The following is a 21,364-nucleotide window of genomic DNA, read 5'->3' as shown; positions in this document are numbered from 1 at the left end:
CCCAGTCCTATATGACGTTTTTAATGTTTTAAAACCTGTATCTTTTTTTGTGTGTGAAAATACTGTACAGAGGGGTTACAATTACATGGGCAAGGTTTTGTTTGGTTTTTTTGGTGAGGGGATTGGAATTCAGGTCCTAGGCACTGTCCCTGAGCTATTTTTGCTCAAGGCTAGTGCTCTACCACTTTGAACCACAGCACCACTTTGGGTTTTTGAGTAGTAAATTGGAGGTAACAGTCTCATGGGGACTTTTGTGTCCAGGCTAGCTTCAAACCATGATCCTCAGCTTTCAGCCTCTTGAATAGCTAGGATTACAGGTGTGTGTCACCACCAACATCCATCCTGGGCTATGTGGTTTTTGTTTTGTTTTTCCCAGTCCTGGGGCTATAACTCAGGGCCTGGGCACTGTCCCTGAGCTGCTTTTTGCTCAAGGCTCAGACTTTATCACCAGCTTCTTTTGCTCTATCACTTGAGCCACAGCACCACTTCTAGCCTTTTCTGTTTGTGTTACTGAGGAACCAAACCCAGGGCATGATGCATGCTAGACAAACACGTACCACTAAGCCACATTTCCAGCCCTGGGCTATGTTTGTATTTGACTGGATTAATTTTATTAAATATGTCCTGGCTTCATTTTTGTTTGTTTTTATTGTTTTTGTGATAGTAGATTTGTTGTTTTTTTGGGGGGTCCCATCGTGGGGCCTGAACTCTGGGCCTGGGTGTTGTCCCTCAGCTCTTCAGTTCAAGGCTAGTGCTCTACCACTTGAGCCACAGCGCCACTTCCAGCTTTTTTCTTTTTGCTTATGTGGTGCTGAGGGATCAAACCCAGGGCCTCATGCATGCAAGGCAAACGCTCTACCACTGAGCCACCTTCCCAGCCCTGATAGTAGGTTTTGAACTCATGGTTTGCTACTTTCTAGTCTGGCATTCCACCACTGAGCTACACGTACAGCACAGCTTCTTGCTGATTGTTTTGGAACTTTTCTTGTAGACTTGAAGGCTCAGGCTGCCTTCCAACCATGATTCTCAGGATCTCAGCCTCCAATTAGCTAGGATTACAAGTGTGAGCCACTGGCACCAGCATTAATTCTAGTTTTTAAATAACTGGTTTAACTACTAGAAGCTGAGATCCTAAGAACTGTAGTTAGAAGTTGATCTGAGCAGAAAAATCCATGATATCCCATCTCCAAAATAACCAGAGAAAAGCTACACTGCAGGCATAGTTCAGTGGTAGAATTCCAGCCTCTGAAGCAAGTTGAGTATGTGTGAAGCCCTGAGTTCAAACCCCAGTACTGGAAATACACACACACCAACTAGAATTATGCATTAGGCAATAAGTATAAGAGGTTCCTTACCATCTCATATATATGTATGTGTGTGTATTGTGTGTGTATAAAGATATAGTTATTATTTGTAGATATTAGAGTTGCAATTTGAGTTTATCTACATGTAAATTAAATATTACTAAGTCCTAAATATTTCTTTGCTATACTTATCCATGTGGTACACTTCATAACATTTAAGTGCCTTCTAACTTAAATACCTTTTTGTTTTTGCTTTTCCTATGTATTTTAGTTGTTGCAGACCTAAGATTCTTCTGTTTTCAGCTTCTGTACTTGATATCAGAGTTCTATCTTTTTAAAATTATTTTGCTCTTCAACAAAATCAGTTGCTATTCAGTGTCATGGGAGATACGGGTCAAGTGACCTGTCAAGGAGGTTATCACGGCACAGAAAGGCAACTAGAACCAAATGGCTTACAGCCTGAAGCCACGTAACCACCATGTGAAGGAATCAAGACAGCAAAAGATAGGTCAGGCACCAGCTGTGAAAAGTAGGGTGTCAGAAGAATAACATTGCATTTTAGGAACAAGTACTTAGTTAACTTTCTACATGGTAGTTAACAGGTTATATTACAGCATTGTATGTCTAGAGTTTCAAAGATTGTCTGCCGTACAATGATTCTTTCATCCATTATATATCAAGTGAGGATGTAACAAGCAAAGTAAAATACCTGAAATGGTCGTTAAGATTTTGAACATGCAACTTTGCCTGGTCTGATCCTATCTGCTTCTGGTTAAGACAGTGGACTGTGAAGAGAAATTATGAATTAGGGCAGAAACCTAGATCTTGCTCCAAAGTCTAGGATGTTTTTGGCCTTACTATCTACCTCCTTATATGGTAAGTATTCGTAACATAATCGAGCAGTCACATTATCGTCAAACATAAGATGTTCAGATTTTAAATACTGAAACAATTTTGAAACAATTATCTAAAAGACTAGACTGTAAAAACTACCTATTGGTGAAGCAAAACTAAGTTTTGTGTTTAAAAAACAGCTGGTTAGGGAAGATATATACAGTGGAGTTCAACTAGTTAAAAAGGATCTTTTTGTGGAAATTTGAAAGTGGACAAAATTGACAGATTAGTTCTTAAAGCAAGTCTTGATAAGAAAACCTTTGTTGACTACAGGGTAAGTGACCTTTTCCCAGGGAAGTGATCTCTTGCCTTAGAAGAGCTGTTTGCCAAAATCCACAAGCTGTTCAGTTGGCTTTCAAAGAGTCCTTAATGCACACAGTGAAATTACTGATGGGTTTTATAGCCTGATCTTCCATGGAGTTGTCAATCCTTTCAGTTTGCCAGGCTCTGAGGGAGTGTCACAATGGAAGACTCAGTTTAAAAACAAGGGCAGTCCCAGGAAAATCAAGGGCTTACACTAGCTTTTGGGCAAGAATTTTTAGGAGTCATATTGACACAGATAGACTACATTCTTTGCCCAGATAATTATCTCTGAATGCAGTGGTTTTCAGTGTTTTTAGTAAAAATTCTTCTCTTCCTTACCTTTCTCCCAATCCCAATAACCATTTTCTTGACATCAAGCCTGGTATCATATGATAGATTTGTGTAAGTTCTTGAATCAGTTACCAGGCCATCTAAGTCAGTGGAAATATGATGCATGAAGGAATTTTGTGACACATTTACCTCATTTAAGCATTCTGTTGTTGAGATTAATTTCATTGAAGGTATTATTTTATTATTAGGCCTGCCTGGCAGACGCTGTGTATGACACTACTAAACAGTTTTAAATTTTAGGAATAATCTTTTGTCTGAGTGTTAATAGCCAGAATTTCTAAGGATGTTTTTCTAAAAATCATAGGTGTAATTTGGTTTACTCTGATTTTTAAAACCCATATGGAGTAATTTTGAATATTGACCTAATAAAAGTGGCATTTCCTATAAAATACCATATTTCCTAATTTTACTGCCATACCAAAATACCATATTATAAGGAACCTGTAAAACCCAGTATTCAATCCCCAGCAACTAAATAACCTGGAAAAAATTAAGGTACTTCCTCAATTGTTTGCCTTGGAAGAATGCATTATTTTTAAATAACTGTTTGAGCTGGGTACCACTGGCTGACACCTTTAACCCTAGGGACTTAGGAGGTTGAAATCTGAGGATCACAGCTCAAAGCCAGCCCCAGCAGGAAAGTCTATGAGACTCTTCAGTTAACTAGCAAAAAGCCAGAAGAGGCATGGCTCAAGTGGTAAAGTTCCATCCTTGAGCAAAAATGCTCAGGGACAGCATCTAATCCCTGAGTTCAAATGCCAATACTGGCACCAAAAAAAAAAAGAAAAAGAAAAACCCACCCTGTTGAAACGAAGTGTGATCAGCTGAAAAATATTCTCCCTTGTAAAGATGTCTAGGTCCTAGTTTCTGGAACCTAACCTCTGATTAACTCCTATGGAAACAGGCTTTAGAAGATGTTGAGATTGCTTTTTCTAGATGAGACTGGTAGAATCAGAAAAGGTCCTTAGAGGGAAGCAGAAGATGAGAGGGAGAGACAATGACACCACAGAAGCAGAAGGAATGGCCATTAGAGTGTGGGCTCAAGGAGCATAGAAGGCCTTGAGAAGATGCAATGAGGGAACAGATGTTCCACTAAGGCTGGCAGAAGGAACTAGCCCTCCTGCCATCTTTATTTTAGCCCTATAGGACGTTAATGCCATAAATTCCAGAGGACAACTTTGTATTATCTTTAAGGCATTGAGACTGCTCATTTGTTACAGCAAACTAATACTATCAGAATAATGAGTGGCTGCATCATGCTGTTTTTTCCATTATTTCAAGTTGCTTTTATGAGCAAAGCTTGTTTTTCCTAGCAACAGTTGCTAAGAAATGAGCAACTTAGCAGGACCTGAGGGAAACAGTTAAATCTGTCCAAATCCAGTGCCCATGCCTTATGGCAGAAGTTTTCAGCACCATTCTTGAACATTAGGCACATAACTACTACCTGATCATGACAATTTCATTCTTCTCAGCCTGTAGCATTTTCTTAGGATCTTAATCCTCTTTCAGCTCTATAAACTGATAGCTTCTCTTAAAACTGTTTCTTAACCTAAGATTATTTTAACTATTAAATAGAAGCTGAAGACTAACAATGATAAAGAATCCAGATTATACAAATTTTGTTTGTTGTGCTGTTTGTAATAAAATAGTTCCACCAGCCCCATTTGGGGACACCTTCAAGCAGATCTATGAATACAAGCCATTTAAGACCCGCTTTTACACTCACAAAGATATACTGGGTAAGTGGTTGAATAATTTTCCTTTGTCCTAACATTTAATAGCATTTTATGTATTCTTCCAGTAACATAAACCTCTTTTTAAAAATTGCCATATAGATGTTTATAAGCTTGTTCCAAGTTGCTTGTCCCTACAGGACATCTGGCATGTACAGAATTAGGCTCCTCCACTTACAGTTGGATAAGATATCTAGTCTCTCACTCTATTTCCTTATATTAATAACAACAATATGTGCCATTCTGGTTGTTATGAGGCTTTAATGAAATATTTGTGTCTATTATAACACCAAGAACATCATAGTAAATGTTCTTTCACTCTTGGCCTCTATTTGAGACTTTCCATATGTAGAGGAAAGGAAAATTTTCTAAATAATACCCTAAAAAGTAAGTGAAATAATATAGTTTCTAAATAGTAGCTAATGACAAAAGTAGAAACATAGCATGAGAGTGTTTACATACATATATACATATAACAAAAAATAAGTGAAAACATAATTACGTGGAAAGTAATTTAACTGAGTAAAGATGTGATGAATGAAGAGTATAAGATTTTAGTGTGAAAAATCACTGTGATTTCAATACACAAAGGATTTGTTTCTCACAATTTATAAGCCACCTCTTACAGTTACTCAGATGAAAATGTACAAAACTGTCACCACTGAGTTCTTGGTACCAGGTCCAGCTCTGCCCCTACCTATCTGATAATATGGTATGGTCTTCTAACTATATAAACTTTTACTACCTTATCTGACTAGAGAAGGTATTATGGTGGTTTTTTTTTAGTATTTAGAAATCAAGTTAGAACATTGGCAGGGAAGCAATAAACTAGCCCTCAGCTCACTCCACAACTAGTAAAACCCATGAAGATCCACACATTAGAGTAAGTACATTCATGCTATGTTAAAGAAGACATTTGGAATTCACTCTTGAAGCAGAAGGTACCAGCACTGACAAAGAGTAAGGAGAGAGGAGATGAATGATGTACTAATATCTTCTGAGGTCTTGCCCTTCTCTCTTGGGTTTACAAAATGTCCATTTTCTGCAGGGCATTTATTTCACCTAACTACCCAAATTGCCTGCTGTCTGGACTGGGTAGAGTAAAAGCCTAATAGTGCTGCCTAATTTATTCCCTAATGTTCAGTTAGAGGGAATTTTTCCCTTCTGATGGATATCTTTAAAAAAAACTTTACTGGCTGAGTTTATTGCTCAGTAGTAGGGTATGTTGCTTAGCATGTGAAATTCAAAGAAAAAACGATCTGTCTCCTAGTTGGTTTAAAATAGATTTGTGATCATTTCTATTCAAACACAGATATTGGGGCAAATATTCTGAAGCACGAAGAGCTGTTTCAAGAGGAAAAACTCAATGAAAGAATTGCAAAAGCAGAAGCTAAAGTATGGGATCAGGTAAAGGAAGTTAAAAAAAACAACCTGGAGAACACTTTTTATAGTTTCTTCACTCTGGATTTGTGTAAGACAATAAATAAAGCATAGTAGGAAACAGCACAGGCTACAGAGACTGATAGAACTGACTGAATCTGGGCTAGTAGTGGGATCTGAGGCAAGTTCTTAAAGCCTCTGTAGTCTTGGCTTCTTCAACTATGAAAGGGTAATAATAAGGCTCAATGAAACTGGATGCTTGACATACAGTAAGTATACAGTATGAAGTGAGCCTCATCAGGAGCCTCTTTTTAGACTATGCTCTTTCTATAGTTGATTCTGCCTTCCTATTCTCAGTTACAACATAAATAGGGAGAGGGCATCTGTGTTGTAGATGGTTTATCATGACCTATTTAACATAAATTAATGGCCATCTACTTGTGCAATTTGTAATAATATACCTGTACTAGATGCCTGCTTTTAACAAAAGCTTCATCTTGATCTAATTCTCTTTGCATCCTCTGTCTCCAAAATACTGCTAGTGTGGTGAACAGCTGCAGTCCAACTATTTGAGAATCTGGAGCAGAAGATCAATTGAGCTCATCAATTCAAGACCACAGCCAGGGCAATGTATTGAAACAAACAAAAACAAATCCATGATACCTTGTGCCTATGACTGCTGAGAGCCATAGGGCCAGTTTGAAGATTGGGGCTACAGTAGGAACCTTAATCCTGTAGCCCTAACTTCTTCCCATTATAGATTGACATGTGACTACCTAAAGAGAGTTAAATTGGGCCAAGCTCAATGGCTCTCACATCTGCAATCCAAGCCACTCAGGAGTAGAGATTGGATGATAGTTTGAGGCTAGCCAAGTAAAAAGATTGTAAGGCTTTATCTCAACCAATAATGGGTATGGTGGTGTGCACTTACCTCTGTTTCACAGGAAGCATAATTAGAAACCATAGCCCTTGCCAGCCTGGGCAAAAAAGGAGATCTTATCTAAAAAAACAAAAACCCAGAGCAAAAAGTGCTAGAGGTGTGGCTCAAGCAATAGAGCACCTGTATACCTATGTGTGAAGCTGAGTTCAAATCCTAGTGCCACCAAAAAAAGAAAACATAACCAAGCAAGCAAGCAATGCCTCATCTCAATAATCCAGTATGTCAAGGACACCTGTAATCACAGCTATCCAGTTAAGACTGTAAGCAGGAAGATCATGGTCGAGTGAAAAAAAAATGGGACAATCCAGAAAAATAAAGCAACTGAGAGGCTGAGAGTGTAGCTTAAGTGGGAAGATAGGATCCTGAGTTCAAACTCCAGAGAGACGTGGATGGATGGATAGACAGACAGGGAAAGAAAGAGAAATCACCTTCAGGGCAGGACAAACCACAGTAATGAGTATTGTTTATTTCTTCATAAAATAGATTACAGAAAAGAGTATAGTAATTGTCCAATATTAATGCTGGTAAAAGCTTGGTAAATATGTGTTTTCAACATACAAAATAGCCTAATGGAGAATTTGAGTCTTTTTTTGTTGGTGGTTGTGGGGCTAGAACTCTGGGCCTGGGTGCTGTCCCTGAGCTCTTTTGCTCAAGGCTAGCACTCTGCCCCTTTGAGCCACAGCACCACTTCTGATTTTCTCATGGTTAGTTGGAGGTAAGAGTCTCATGGACTTTCCTGCCCATGCTGGCTTTGAACCATGATCCTCAGATCTCAACATCCTGAGTAGTTAGGATTACAGGCAGAGCCACCAGCACCCAGCTTGAGTCATCTATCTTTATTACTAATAAAGTTCAAATTGATTATGAGCCATTAAGTACTTATTCTTCCTAACATGAGGGCACTTTTCTGAATAGCCTACAGTTTAAATGTAAGCATATCCACTATTCTAAGTATTCTCTTCAAATAAATAACAGAACTTCTTTCTGAACCACCAGGTGGTACTCAGCTTCTTCTAGCTTTGTACATCAGTTCACTTACTCTGTTTTCCAGATTGTTTATGATGAGCACACATTACTAAGGTGCCAAAGAGAAAAAACAACTGAATAATGATGCCATGTTGGCAACAACTCCTGATGCAGGAGTTAGCCAAGGAGTGAGATGTGCTTGGCATTTCTGGCTAAGGGAGCCAAGCTGCTGTGGGAAATGTGAGGGGAATGGAATGAGCACCTATGGACCCTATGTTAATTGCTGCCCTTATGGTAATAAACATGAATACCAACATATCAAATAAGTTGTCCTGTGCTTATCATGATATCTTAATAAATGGGCTCTTTCTTTCAAAGGCCAATGAACTCCAGAAACAAGCAGTAGAGAAAGCACTGGAAGATGCGGATGCTAGACACAAATTCGAAATTCTGGTTTTGGAAGAGAAACATCAAAAAGATTTACAGGTTTTACTATTGTTGTTTTAAGAGAGGCTTGTTATCTTAAATTACATAGTAATTTTCTTTACATAGTAAAGGAAAGTAAGTACCTAAGTTGTCAAAGGGAATTAGGGCAAAATCAATAATGTACAAAGTTTAGTAGTTTGTTTTGTGCCTGTATTGGTCTGGAACTCAGGGTCTTAGCTTGTTCACTCAAGGCTAGTGTTCTACCACATGATCAATAGCTCCACTTCTGGCTTTTGGATGGTTAATTGGAGATAAGAGTCTCATAAGCTTTCCTGTCCAAGCTGTCACGGAACTGTAATCCTCAGATTTCAGCTCCTAAGTAAATAGGATTACAGGAGTGAGCCAAGCCTCCTTGCTAAGGCAAGGTGGATATTTTGCAGAGGCTAAGAGAAAGTGCCGAAGCTGCACAGAAGAGATGCTATGCTCTGTGGGGCATCGATGCTTGTCTGCCGAGTCTCGATTGTCAAGAAATATGAAGATACTACATTATCCTTTTTGTGTGAAGCAAGTGTTAGAAAGAGTTAGTTGGGTGCTGTTGGCTCTTGTCTCTAATTCTAGCTACCCAGGAGGCTGAGATCATAGGATTGCAGTTCAAAGCCACCCAGAGCAGGAAAGTCCAGGAGACTTTTATCCCCAATTAAACCAGCAAAAAAGCCAGAAGTGGAGCTGTAACCCAAGTGGCAGTGCACTAGCTTTCAGAAAACAAAACAGGGCTGGGAAGGTGGCTCAGTGGTAGAGCGCTTGCCTTGCATGCCTGAGGCCCTGGGTTCAATTCCCCAGCACCACATAAGCAAAAAGGAAAAAGCCAGAAGTGGCGCTGTGCCTCAAGTGGTAGAGCGCTAGCCTTGACCTGAAGAGCTGAGGGACAGCACCCAGGCCCAGAGTTCAGGCCCCACGACTGGACCCCCCCCCCAAAAAAAAAGAAAACAAAAAAACAACGCAGGGGCAGCGCCCAGGCCCTGAGTTCAAGCCCCAGGACCGGCACACACACACACACAAAGTATTTAGTTAATTGATCTTTGAAGTGTCTTATTACCAAAACAGTTTAGTAATTAAGGAATAAAAGCCTTAACTTGGGTGCCAGTGGCTCACACCAGTAATCCTAGCTACTCAGGAGGCTGAGATCTGAGGATCAGGGTTCAAAGCCAGCCGGGGCAAGAAAGTCTGTGAGACTCTTATCTCCAATTAACCACCAGAAAACTGGAAGTGGCCTTGGGGCTCAAGTGATAGAGCAGTTGCCTTGAGCTGAAGAGCTGAAGGACAGTGCACAGGCCCAGAGTTCAAGCCCCATGACCAACAAAAAAAATAAAAAAAAATAATAGCCTTCTGCAGTGTAGCAAACCCAACTAGCATTTTGACACCAAGAATGTTTTCCTTAGATCCTCAAAATATGCCAAATGAAGCCTCTCTTAGAGAGATTACTAGACTTTTTTCTGTTGTCTATTTCATTTTTGAAAGTATTTACCATTGGAATAATCAGAGAATAATATGAAGCCTATGGGTTATTTATTTTTGGTTGTACAGGGAATTGAACTCAGGGCCTCACATATGCTACGTAAGTTTTCTATCATTGAGCCATACCTTTTGCCCTTGTAATATTTAAAATGTGTAAATAATTTTCTAAAGCCAAAAAGTCAAGTTCAGTTCCTCTTGAAGCTGGAGTTCTCTTGGTTTGCAGCTTCAGATAAGAATTCTCTCTGAGGCCCAGAAAATGGAATTGGCTCCTAGGTCTCCACAGATAGGTGTTAGGAAACGGACTCATCAGTGTTAGGAAAGATCAAGTAGACAAAAGGAGAAAAGAAGGGAGGGACCTCCACAGACCAGTACAGGCTTTAAGGATGGCTGCTGAGAGACTCCATGTAACGCTGAGCAGGATGGGAGAAACACAGACTGGGGAATGTGGGAAATTTTAGGTGGTTATGTGTTCTAGGGTAAGACTCTTTTGAATTTCTTTGTCCTATCCTGCTGGGGACTTATTGTCTGAACTGTCCTGTTCGGGATTTACAGTGCAAACAGTCCTGTTTGGGGTTTTATGGTAGAGGTGTCAGTCCTGCATTTTCAGATAAGGTCAGAGTGAAGTTTTCCTGAGAACCAGACGGGGAGGGTGGTCAGTGGACCATGAAAACAACATAAGAGTTATGAGAATAAAGCAGATGCTCATCAAGAGGCTAGTGGGGATTAGGGAATCTTTAGCCAGGAGAATTCTTACTGTTTTTGTTCCTTTCTGCTCTGGGTAAGATTTCATTTAAAGAAGGGATTTTGGAACAAGGAAGAAATGGAGGGAGGGAGAGAGGGAAGGGGGGAAGGAAGAAAGGAAGGAAAGAAGGAAGGACTAATATATGTATGTATATGTATGTATGTGGATGTTTATATAATTATCTTATAAGATTGCATCTGGGGTTTTAGAATGAAATTAAGTAGATGAATGAATCGCTTGAAAGATCCAGTATCTTAGCCAGAGATGGGGAAGGAAGTGATAGTTTTATGTATGGGTTTTGTTTTCATTTTTGTTTTTATTTTTGTCAGTCATGGAGCTTGAATACAGGGGTTGGGCTCTATAAGCTTTTCGCTCAAGGCAAGCACTCTACCAGTTAGAGCCACATTGCCATTTCTGGTGTTCTGGTGGTTAAGTGGAGATGAGTCTTCTGGACTTTCCTGCCTGGGCTAGCTTTGAACCATGATCCTCAGATCCCATCTTCCTAAGTAGCTAGAATTACAGGCGTTAGGTACCAGCACTTAACTTGGAACTGATAGTTTTGTTTTGTTTTTGTTTTTTTGGGGGGTCCGGTCAAGGGGCCTGAGCTCTGGTCCTGGGCACTGTCCCTCAGCTCTTCAGCTCAAGGCTAGTGTTCTACCAGTTGAGCCACAGCGCCACTTCTGGCCTTTTTCTTTTTGCTTATGTGGTGCTCAGGAATCAAACCCAGGGCCTCAGGCATGCAAGGCAAGCGCTCTACCACTGAGCCACCTTCCCAGCCCAGAACTGATAGTTTTTAACCACATTTCCGTCCCTACTACTTTGACTGACTTGCCAGGTGAAATGACTTATTTTTGTTACGTTCCCATGATGTCTTTCCCAAAAACAGAGAAAAACTTACCTTTACAACAAACTATTGATACTCCTGGACACATTTTCTTTCCTGCATATATTTCTTTCTTGCATACATCACAACATTCATTCCACAATTAGGTTATTGGTCTCTTCCACTCCAAATGAGTCTTCCAGGAACCAAGGGTTCAAGCCCTCCAATGTTCATAACGTCTGTATTGGCATACAGTAAAGTAGGCATTTCCAAAATGATAATATGGTTTTCCTTTGGGAATGTTTGTGAGGCTCTTCTCTGCAAGTCTTGGTCCGTTTCCTTTCTTCTTTTGGTGCTTCTACTACTCAACACTGGAGTTCCTGTCCCTTTATGAACGTGAAGCCCCCCCGCCCCACTACTAAGGAGGTACAATGCTTGAACAATGGAGAGGACTAGAAGGCAGGTGTTTGAAACTGCAGTGATGTGCTCCTGTTTTCTGTCTGAGCATTAGGCTTCCACCAACCGTGCAGGCACTCAGGAGGCAAAATAATTAGATCTGAAATTTACTGAAGTAGAATTCTCTTATGTATATTTCTGACAATGTGTGATTATAACACAACTAAAAAAATGAAAGACCCACTGAGTCCAGGCACTGGTGGCTCACACTTGTAATCCTAGATACTCAGAAGGCTGAGCTCAGAGGATCATGTTTCAAAGCCAGCCTGGGCAGATAAGTTCAAGATCCTTATCTCCAAATAAGCAAAAGGCAATATGAAGGTGTAGCCTAAGTAGTAGAACTCCAGCTTTGATTAAAAAAAGCAAAGCAAGAATGTGAGGCCATGAGTTCAATTCCCAATATCAGCACCAGAAAAAACAGAGAAAGAAGGAAAGAAAGAAAGAAGGGAAAAAAAGAAAGAAAGAAAAAGGAAAGAAAGAAAAAGACCTGGTTCTGGGAATGTAAAGTACTTACCTAGCATGTGTGAGGGCCTGGATTCAGTCCTCAGCACTAAAATTAAAACCCTTTAACCCATCTATTTTCCTTTTTTCATTTCAATAAACTCTTTATGGCATATCTATTTATGCTACATAAGATGATCCTTTTGATTTTATTTAATAGCATATAAATGGAATTCTTTTACTGGATGCTTAGTGTTTAACTCATCAGGTTAACAGGTACACATTCCATGTTGATTTACAGTTAAGCTTCAATATTCCTTTTATAACATCAAAGTAGATATATCTAACTACATTTTTCCTTTGCTAAAGGATTTAGAAGCTAAAACCAAGGTGCAGATGTTTAAAGACATGGATGTAGAAATGCAGCGAGAACACGAGGCTGCAGAACAACGTATGGTCCACAGAATTCAGAGGATCATGATGGAGTGCCACAAGGAGAAGCTGGAGGCTGTGAAGAAAGCCAGGGAGGAAGAAAGGCTCATCGCCAAGGAAGCAATAATGAATCAGAGATGGTATTCTACAGAATTCATGTGCAAATTAGTGTCTGACTCTTATCAGAATCCTCCTGTGGCAAGGGTGAAGTTAAGGTGTATAGGAGGACATGACCTAGTTTTTTCTGTGTATGTTTTCTATCTATCTGTCTGTCTATCTGTCTGTCTACCTATATGTATGTATGTATGTATATATGTATGTATGTATGTATGTCTATCTATCTATCTATCTATCTATCATCTATCTTATCTATTTTCAGAACTAAAGATCGTTCTTTTGGGGTTTTGGCTAGTGCTCTACCACTTGAGCCACAGCTTCCTCTACATTTTTGTTGGTTAATTGGAGATAAGAGTTTCATGGAATTTCTAGCCTGGGCTGGCTTCAAACCATGATTCTCAGCCCTCAGCCTCCTGAGCTAAGATTACAGGGATGAGCCACCAGACCCTGGCTGTTTTTCCAATTTTATTGTGTAGTTGTATGTCAGGTTATTAGTAATACATCTTTATAATACCACTTCATAATGCCATTCTCTCCTATCTTTCTCCCTCCCATTCCTACTTTCAATGTTATTTTGGTTTTTGAGAAAGGGTCTAAATAACTTTTCTCAGGCTAGTATCAACTTGTGATCCTCCTGTTTCTGTCTCTTGGAACTTGGATTATAGGAATGTACTATCTAGCAGTTTTTTTTACATTTTTGTTATGAAATCTATCTAACATGTATTGTGTGTGTTTTAAAGGAAAGTATTATGTACAAGAACCCAAGAGAAGGGATTAAATTTGTCATTATTTCTGAAGCTTTAGATGGTCTTCATCAGTTATATCTCCTTCATTCCTCTCCTAAACATGGTGTTTTTCATTCTGTAACTGAGAATAAGAAGAATTTTCCATAGACACATAAAACTCAACATTCCCGTTCCCCAGCCTTGCTCATATCCTACAGTGGTAACTTGTGTTACATCTTGATATTATTCTCACTACAAACTAATCTATGTTGCCCAAAAGACTGATTTTATGGAAGAGTGTAGAGTAAAACTCGCATGTCCTGACTCCTGCTTTTCCCTGCCAACTGCCTCCCACAGTCATTTTTCATAATAGGGTCACACTTTCCATACCCTTTCATGTATTCACAGACCCAAAAAGTACACAATCACAAATTCCTTGACATACGTCATTAGTCATTATGTATGTATAGACAGCCAACAGGAGCCCAGACTTTGCCTGAAGCAAGAGAAATACCATACTTTCCAGATGTTAAGAGACCTCCTTGTTTGGCCTTCTGATTCTGGCTTGTTCCTTAGTCTGTGCTCCCTGACTTGACAAACATATTCAATTGTAGATAATTAACAAGTAAAAATATTTCTCAGAACTGGGCCAAAAGTATCCTCTGTGAAGGAGATGAGGGCCATGGTGGTGCAATTTCAAGGCATCTCCCCTTTGGCCAAGAGAAAAATCACTGTGGAGATAGGAAAGGAAGGCGAGGGAGGGTGTCTGGAGGAGGCAGAGCCCTGTGGAATCACAGTTGTAAGTCATGAAGGTATCAGACTAAAGAAAGGGCAGCAAGTGAACTCAACAGACTAACAGGATTTATTCAGGAGTGTCTCCTTCAGCCTAGTGGAAGGGAACATGGCACATCCCCCTTCCAACAGAATCTCTTTAAATATTAGGCAGAGAGTACAGTCAGGGAGGAGCATCTCACCCCGTGAAAGTGGGGTGGGATGGGAGGCAGGGTAGGTGAGCAATGTTGTTTTGACTGAGGAGTTTCAAGGTCTCAGCAGTATCTGTGTTCATCAAGGTATCAGCATCATATGTGGACTTGGTCTCAAGTTCTCTTACAAGACTGCTGGTACATTTCTTCAGGAGTAAAGAGAGAGATGATGCAGCGGGGTCAGCAGCAAGGACAGTTTGAAGCTATGGCTATGAGAGGGGAGGTGGGTGCCTTAGGTTAAATCATTTCCATCAGCAGTCCAGATCAGAGGAAGATACATCCTCCCTCTCTCCTCCCCCCCTTTCTCCACTTCCTCCTCCTCCCCCCTCTCTCCCTCCCTCCCCCCTTCAGTCTCTGAGTCCACTCCTCACTCATACCTGTGGGCTCCTTCTATTGCCACCCCTCCGGCCCTTTCCTCTGGGATGCTTAAATGAAAGCTTTTCAGTGTGCATCTTTGATGGAGGCAATTACCTAAGCTTAGGGAAATGCCATGTTTTTGTTTGAAGAGGCCTGATTAGAATGTCTGTTTTGTCCAGTGATGTTTCTCAAGCACTTGGCACATGACCAGCCCTCCTTGTATTTACTGAACAAGGTCCACCTTTGTTGTGATCAGCTTAACTCTACCACATACCAGATTTCATTTCCAGATATTGGTAGACTCCAAGGATTTTTTTTAACATTTGCAGACATTTTAATATATGCAGGGAAACCTCCAATTAAAATTCTACTGGAGAGCCTTTGTTTCGCTATCAACTTTCATCTAAGACAGGAATTCAGAACAGTTCCTTATAAGAAATTTCTGAAATGCATGGATTGATTAGAATCTAAAGAGATTATCCAGAAAACATTAGAGTTTAAAAAACTCTAGTTAAAAAACTTGAACATCCCCACTTGGAAAAGGTTTAATTGTTTTGTAGCCCAAGGCAAGACATGAATGAAGCAGTTGCTCAGGAATTTTTGTGGTCATGGCAGTAATTCCTAATGACAACTACCCTTTATTCGATACACAGCACACACAAAATCTTTTGTATACTCCTCATCAAATTCTCAAATCCCTTCCTGGGCATTCTAACATCCTGCCTATCTTCAGATTAAGACTCAAGAGTCTTAGAGAGAAATGCAGCAAACTGACAAAGGTCCTCTGGAAAGGAGGTGACCAGGTCTAATTTGGATCCTGGCCTTTATGATGCCAATGCTTGCAACCTTCTATTATCCTGTGCTGCTCTATAGGAAGTTATATGAGTTATCTAGAGCACTGGGCTACTTCACCAGAAAATGTCAAGTGTATTCTGTGTGGAAGCACTGAACTCTGCCACAAAGAAATCATGGTCTTGCATGGTAGTATACACCTGTCATCCCAATACTCAGGAGGCTTAGGGAGGAAGAGGAGGCTTATAATGCAAGCCAGCCTGGTTACAAAATCCCAAAACAAGAAAAAGAAAAAAGAAAGTAATCAAAGCCCTTTCTCAACATTATGTGAAGTAACCAAAGCATGGTTGCCCCTCTAGAGCAAGATTGTGTACACCCTGCCACAAATAACACTTGGGCACTAGGAGAATTCAGAGTCCTGGAAATGTTAAGCAAAGCCGTGATGGGGTCTAGTGGTTTGGTTTTGTTTAGTTTTTGAGGAAATTGGTCTTGGGTTGAGTGCTAGAAGATGGAAGTCCCATTTGTGAGAAAGGAAAAAGAACAGAAAGAGCAGAGACACGTAATAAACAGGGCCAGTGAAGTGCAAGAGTACTAGTAAGATACGAGAGGAGACTGGAATCCTGGTGTGGCCTCTACACCCTACACTTCGGTGATTGCTGCAGGGCCTGCTTGAGGAGCCCCCGGTCCTCCAGCCAGCCCTGGAGCCATGGCTTCCCAGAATCCTGGGGAAAAGCTCTGAATACATTAGGAAAATATATTGTGTTCAGATCCTGTGAACACAATGAGCTAGATGTCTGAAATATATCTAACAGTCCTGATGTTCAAATGGAAATGAATGAATAGCCTATTATGGGCTGTCCAGGCAAATGATCTGCTCTGTTCTCTTTGGCTCCATTTTATGTACAAATGAGTTTGGAGTGAATTTCACCATAGTTTAGGATTTGCTATTAAGAAAGATCTGTTAGTTTTTACTGTCTTTAGAGCTAGTATTTTTATTGATGGATATAGAAAAGGGGTTAAAAACATGATGTTAGCAACATACATAAGGAAAGTAAAAATTATACTTAATAAGTAGGATTGAAGAAACACCCAGGTATTTTTCTTTAAATCTATGAACAATGTATCTTCTAACCATTTCTTTTTTTTTGGGGGGGGGGTGCGGTTGTGGGGCTTGAACTCTGGGCCTGGGCACTGTCCCTCAGCACTTCAGCTCAAGGCTAGCGCTCTACCACTTGAGCCGTAGCACCACTTCCGGCTTTTTTCTTTTTGCTTATGTGGTGCTGAGGAATCGAACCCAAGGCCTCAGGCATGCAAGACAAGCGCTCTACCACTGAGCCACCTTCCCAGCCCTCTTCTAACCATTTCAACAGCCTTCCAAACATAATGAGAAAGAATGCTAAAAGAGGTTCAAAAGAGAGACAGTCACACTAGCTCATACCTGTATTCTCAGCTACTCAGGAGGATTGCACTTAGAACAAAAATTTAGCAAGGCCCCTTCTCAACAAATAAGCTGGACCTTATGATACATGCCTGCAATCCCAGCTATGTGGAATTGCATAATTATGACTTGAGGCTAGTCCCAGGCAAAAAGCTCAGTACCCTATTTGAAAAATAAAAGCAGAAAAGCTGGAGGCATTGCTAAGTGGTAAAATACCTGCCTATCCATGAGTTCAAACCCTAGTACTGCCAAATAAAGCAAAAGAACAAAGGTCAAATTAACTGTTGAAATGGGTTTTCCATGCTTTATTTTGACACAGTCAATGCTCAATAAACACTAGCCCTTGCTGTTAAGGGTGGATATCCTAATTGGTAGGAAAACTAGAGAGACTGAGGACCAGTGATGTTTGCTTCAAGATTGGAGAAGAAGGTCAGGTTTAGAAGTCACGGTGAAAAGAATCAGAGAAAATGAGACTTGTACATTGGGATGGGCTTCAGATGACAGGGTAACTGCTAAATTTTGAAAGGCCATGCGAAGACTGAGACAGAAAAGGTGGATTTTCATGAATAACCATAAATACATGAATTTACAGATTTTTATTCAACTCTTCAAGAAATCCACTAAAGTTTCTCACAATGGCTGAAAGCTGCCTGACCTCAGACTGCCAGGGTTGTAGGGCTGGTTTGAACTTGTACAGGTGACCTAACCCCTCTGGGCCTTAGTGGCCTCATCCTAGTGGGCTACAATAATAGACCTCTCTCAGGAGTGAGTGGATAGATGCACAAAAGTTGTCAGTTTGGTATACACACCAGAACAGGACAGTAGGGCTGGCTGCTCTCAATTACATGTAGCCATAGGCATTATGGCCAGAGATCTGGATCATCAACAATGACTTAACCTGTAGTTCTGAGGACCTTTAGGGTCCCTGTGTTCCAGTAAGAGGGGTATCCCTGAAATCAAAGCTGTTTTCTGGGTAAGACTAAGATATTTCTTTTTCAACCTTCAATATGTGCAATATGGTTTACCATTTTTAATATGAATATAATAGAAATACTATAAAAGCCTGCCATTTTGTTTTTAACTGGGCAATAAAGATATTGCAAAAAAAAACCCACTCTTCTCACCAAATTTTGTTATGGAAAAATAGATTTCATAACAATATTTACGTTAACATATTATGGATCCATTGCTATTTGATATTAATATTTTTAAACTCTTAATGTTGAGTACTGTTAATGTCAATGGATTTAATTCATACAAACTAAAGATCTTTGAGTTCCTCAGTAGTTTTGAGTGTAAAAGGATCCTACAGCTGGGCCCAAGTGGCTCACCCCTATAATCTTACCTACTAAGGATGCTGAGATCTGAGAATCACAGTTCAAAGCCAGCCTAGGCAGAAAAGTCAGTGAGACTCTTATCTCCAATAAACCACCAGAAAACCTGAAGTGGGGCTGTGGCTCAAGTGGTAGAGTGCTAGCCTTGAGCTGAAAAGTTCAGGGATAGCTCCCAGCCAGAGTTCAAACCTCACAACTGACCAAAATAATAAGGATCCTACAATCAAAAAGTTCCAGCAAGCAGTCAGAGAAATCTCAGTTTAAAAAAATCAAGATTAATGTTAAATCTAACCTGTGAGGGTCAAGTTATCTTCCCTCTGGCTAAATGTAAGCCACTGGGTTGTCAGAAAATTCTTTCTCTGGCACTCTGACTCTAGTGTTTTTTCTTTTTTGTGCAAGTATTGGGAATTGAACTAAATATAAGCCACTGGGTTGTCAGAAAATTCTTTCTCTGGCACTCTGACTCTAGTGTTTTTTCTTTTTTGTGCAAGTATTGGGAATTGAACTCAAGGCTTGGGTGTTTTCACTCAAGGATGCACTCCACCACTTGAGCCACAGTTCCATTTCTAACTTTTTGGTGCTTAATTGGAGATAAGAGTTTTGTGAACTTGCCTTCTCAGGCTGGCTTCAACTAACAATCCTCAGATCTCAGCCTCCTGAGTAGCTAGGATTACAGGTGTGAGCCACCAATGCCTGGACTCTTCACTTTCAAGCATAATTCACTCAGGATTTTTCTGGCTAGGCAGTCTCAGAGACCCAAAGTTACCATTAGACATTGGGCTACTGACCTCTCCTGAGCCCACAACAGAGAGCTACCTCAGGAAATTCTCTCTCTCTCTCTCTCTCTCTCTCTCTCTCTCTCTCTCTCTCTCTCTCTCTCTCTCTCTCTCTCTCTCTCTCTCTCTCTCTCTCTCTCTCTCTCTCTCTCTCTCTCTCTCTCTCTCTCTCTCTCTCTCTGTCTGTCTGTCTGTCTGTCTGTCTCTCTCCCCCTCCCTCCCTCCTTCCTCCCCCCCCCCCAGTCCTGGGACTTAAACTCAGCCTAGGCTCTTTGTGTTCAAGGCTAGCACCCTACCACTTGAACCACATTGCTACTTCTGACTTTTTCTGAGTAGTTTATTGGAGATAGAAGTCTTAAGGATTTTTCTTCCTGGGATGGCTTCAAACCTCAATCCTCAGATCTCAGCCTCCTGAGTAGCTAGCACTACAGGTGTGAGCCACCAGCACTCTGCTAGGAAATACTTTTTCATCCTTTGGAAATGCTTTTTAATTGACTGTTAATAGCTAATGCTGTCTAAACACTTATCCATACTGGCCTGTTTACTTAGGATAGGCTCAATGACATGATGATTTATTCCTTTATTAAAGGCAAAATGACTGACTAATTTATGAATCTGTATGATGTTTTTCAGCAAGGCCATGGAGGAGTTCCTGACTAGTGGTGTGACAGCTATGAAGGACCAAAAGGAGAACATGGGCCGGCTGATAAAGGCCAAGGAACATGAAATGAATGTGTACTATGGCATGGCTCAGAAGCAGAAACAAGAAGAGGTGCAGGTGGTACTGCAGGAAGCCGAGAAGACACATCAGGTCATGCTTGGCACTGTGAAGAATAAGCTGGTGAACACCCAGGATGAGCTGCTGTCTGTAGCCAAACAACTGGGAATCATGACCAACTGGAAGAATTTCCTGGAGGAGGAATTGGAGGAAACCAGAGAAGCATTTCAAAAGTACATCAATTACACTTTCCCTAAGCTTTCACCAGGACATGCTGATTTTATTCTGCCATCAAGGAAGCAAACACCTTCCGATCTTGTTATTAAGGAGGATGAACCAGTTTTTGATTAGAAATTGGTAGCCGAAATGTCCCTATGAAAGAGAGCATTCATCCTAAGATGAAATAAATGTATTCAACACCGTGTATTGATCCTCAGTTTTTTTTTGCTGGGTACTATGGGCCTGTAAACTGCTATTTTGATGGAACACTAGAATATTCAAAAGCATGTTCAAGAATGTGGTTCAAGTGGTAGATCACTTGCCTAGCAAACAAAAGGCCCTGAGTTCAAATCCTGGCACAACCAAAACAAAAACTATTCAAAAGTGAGCAGAAGTTAAACTGATTAGGAGGAAATGTTTCATGAGACAGTCTGAACACACCAGATGTCTGGCTTTACCCATATCTACACCAAGCACATAACTGCATCAATATTTGTTGGGTAGTTGAGAAGTAAAGGGCCACTTTCTTAGATTGCCCCAAATGTAGGAGGGCCATACAAATTCCAATAGAGAGATTACTGTTTGACAAAAATAGTAATTTCTCTTCCAATTCAGTGAGACAGTATTTGAAATCTGGGACCTGAATATAAAATAATTCAGGAAAGACTCACCTGAATTTTCTGGGTGTGAAAGAAAAATGTGTCTGTAGAAGTCAGATTTCCTCCTCTACAATAGAAAATCCCCTGTGTTTTGTAACCAAACTCCCTGGGATATGGGGCCCATCTCCTGAGTCAATGCTATAAATCTTTTAACAACCACAATGTAGTAAATCAAAATGGAAGAATACCCAAGCCATTAAAATTTCTCAACAAATATCTACCCACTACAAGGTAATAACAACTGATTAATCAACTTATAATTAATATAAACAACTTATTGTTGGTTGCTTAAGAACTACAAAACTGAAAGGTTTCAGGTAACTGAAAAGTACTATTTTATATGTGTGCTAGTTCTAGGCTTGAGCTTAGGACCAGGGCTCTGTCCCACTTGAGCCACAGCTCCACTACCAGATTTTGGTGGTTAATTGAGTCTCAAGGACTTTCCTGCTTGGGTTAGCTTTGAACCATGATCCTCAGATTTTAGCCTCTTGAGTAGGTAGGATTACAAGTGTGATTCACTATTGCCTGCTGAAAAGTACT

At 40.4% G+C, this 21,364-nt stretch overlaps 1 protein-coding gene across 2 annotated transcripts; it reads left to right on the top strand.

The window, feature by feature from the left end:
* Positions 1-4,120: 4,120 nt before the first annotated feature.
* CUNH6orf163 (chromosome unknown C6orf163 homolog) lies at positions 4,121-20,364 on the top strand. Of its 2 annotated transcripts, XM_070010756.1 has the most exons (5): positions 4,126-4,591; positions 5,898-5,992; positions 8,250-8,357; positions 12,644-12,846; positions 19,862-20,364. In XM_070010756.1, exons 1-5 carry the CDS (start codon positions 4,444-4,446, stop codon positions 20,295-20,297), a joined length of 990 nt encoding a protein of 329 aa, XP_069866857.1. In that variant the 5' UTR covers positions 4,126-4,443; the 3' UTR covers positions 20,298-20,364. The 2 variants fall into 2 exon arrangements, with proteins under 2 accessions (XP_069866858.1, XP_069866857.1); XM_070010757.1 differs by lacking the exon at positions 8,250-8,357 and having other exon boundaries at positions 4,121-4,591.
* The last annotated feature ends 1,000 nt before the right edge of the window (positions 20,365-21,364 follow it).

The sequence above is a fragment of the Dipodomys merriami genome, unplaced genomic scaffold, assembly GCF_024711535.1.
Source record: "Dipodomys merriami isolate MVZ:Mamm:240054 unplaced genomic scaffold, mDipMer1.0.p SCAF_8, whole genome shotgun sequence".
Lineage (NCBI taxonomy): Eukaryota > Metazoa > Chordata > Mammalia > Rodentia > Heteromyidae > Dipodomys > Dipodomys merriami.
Note: the sequence above shows the minus strand (reverse complement) of the source record. Positions and strands in the feature narration are given on the sequence as shown.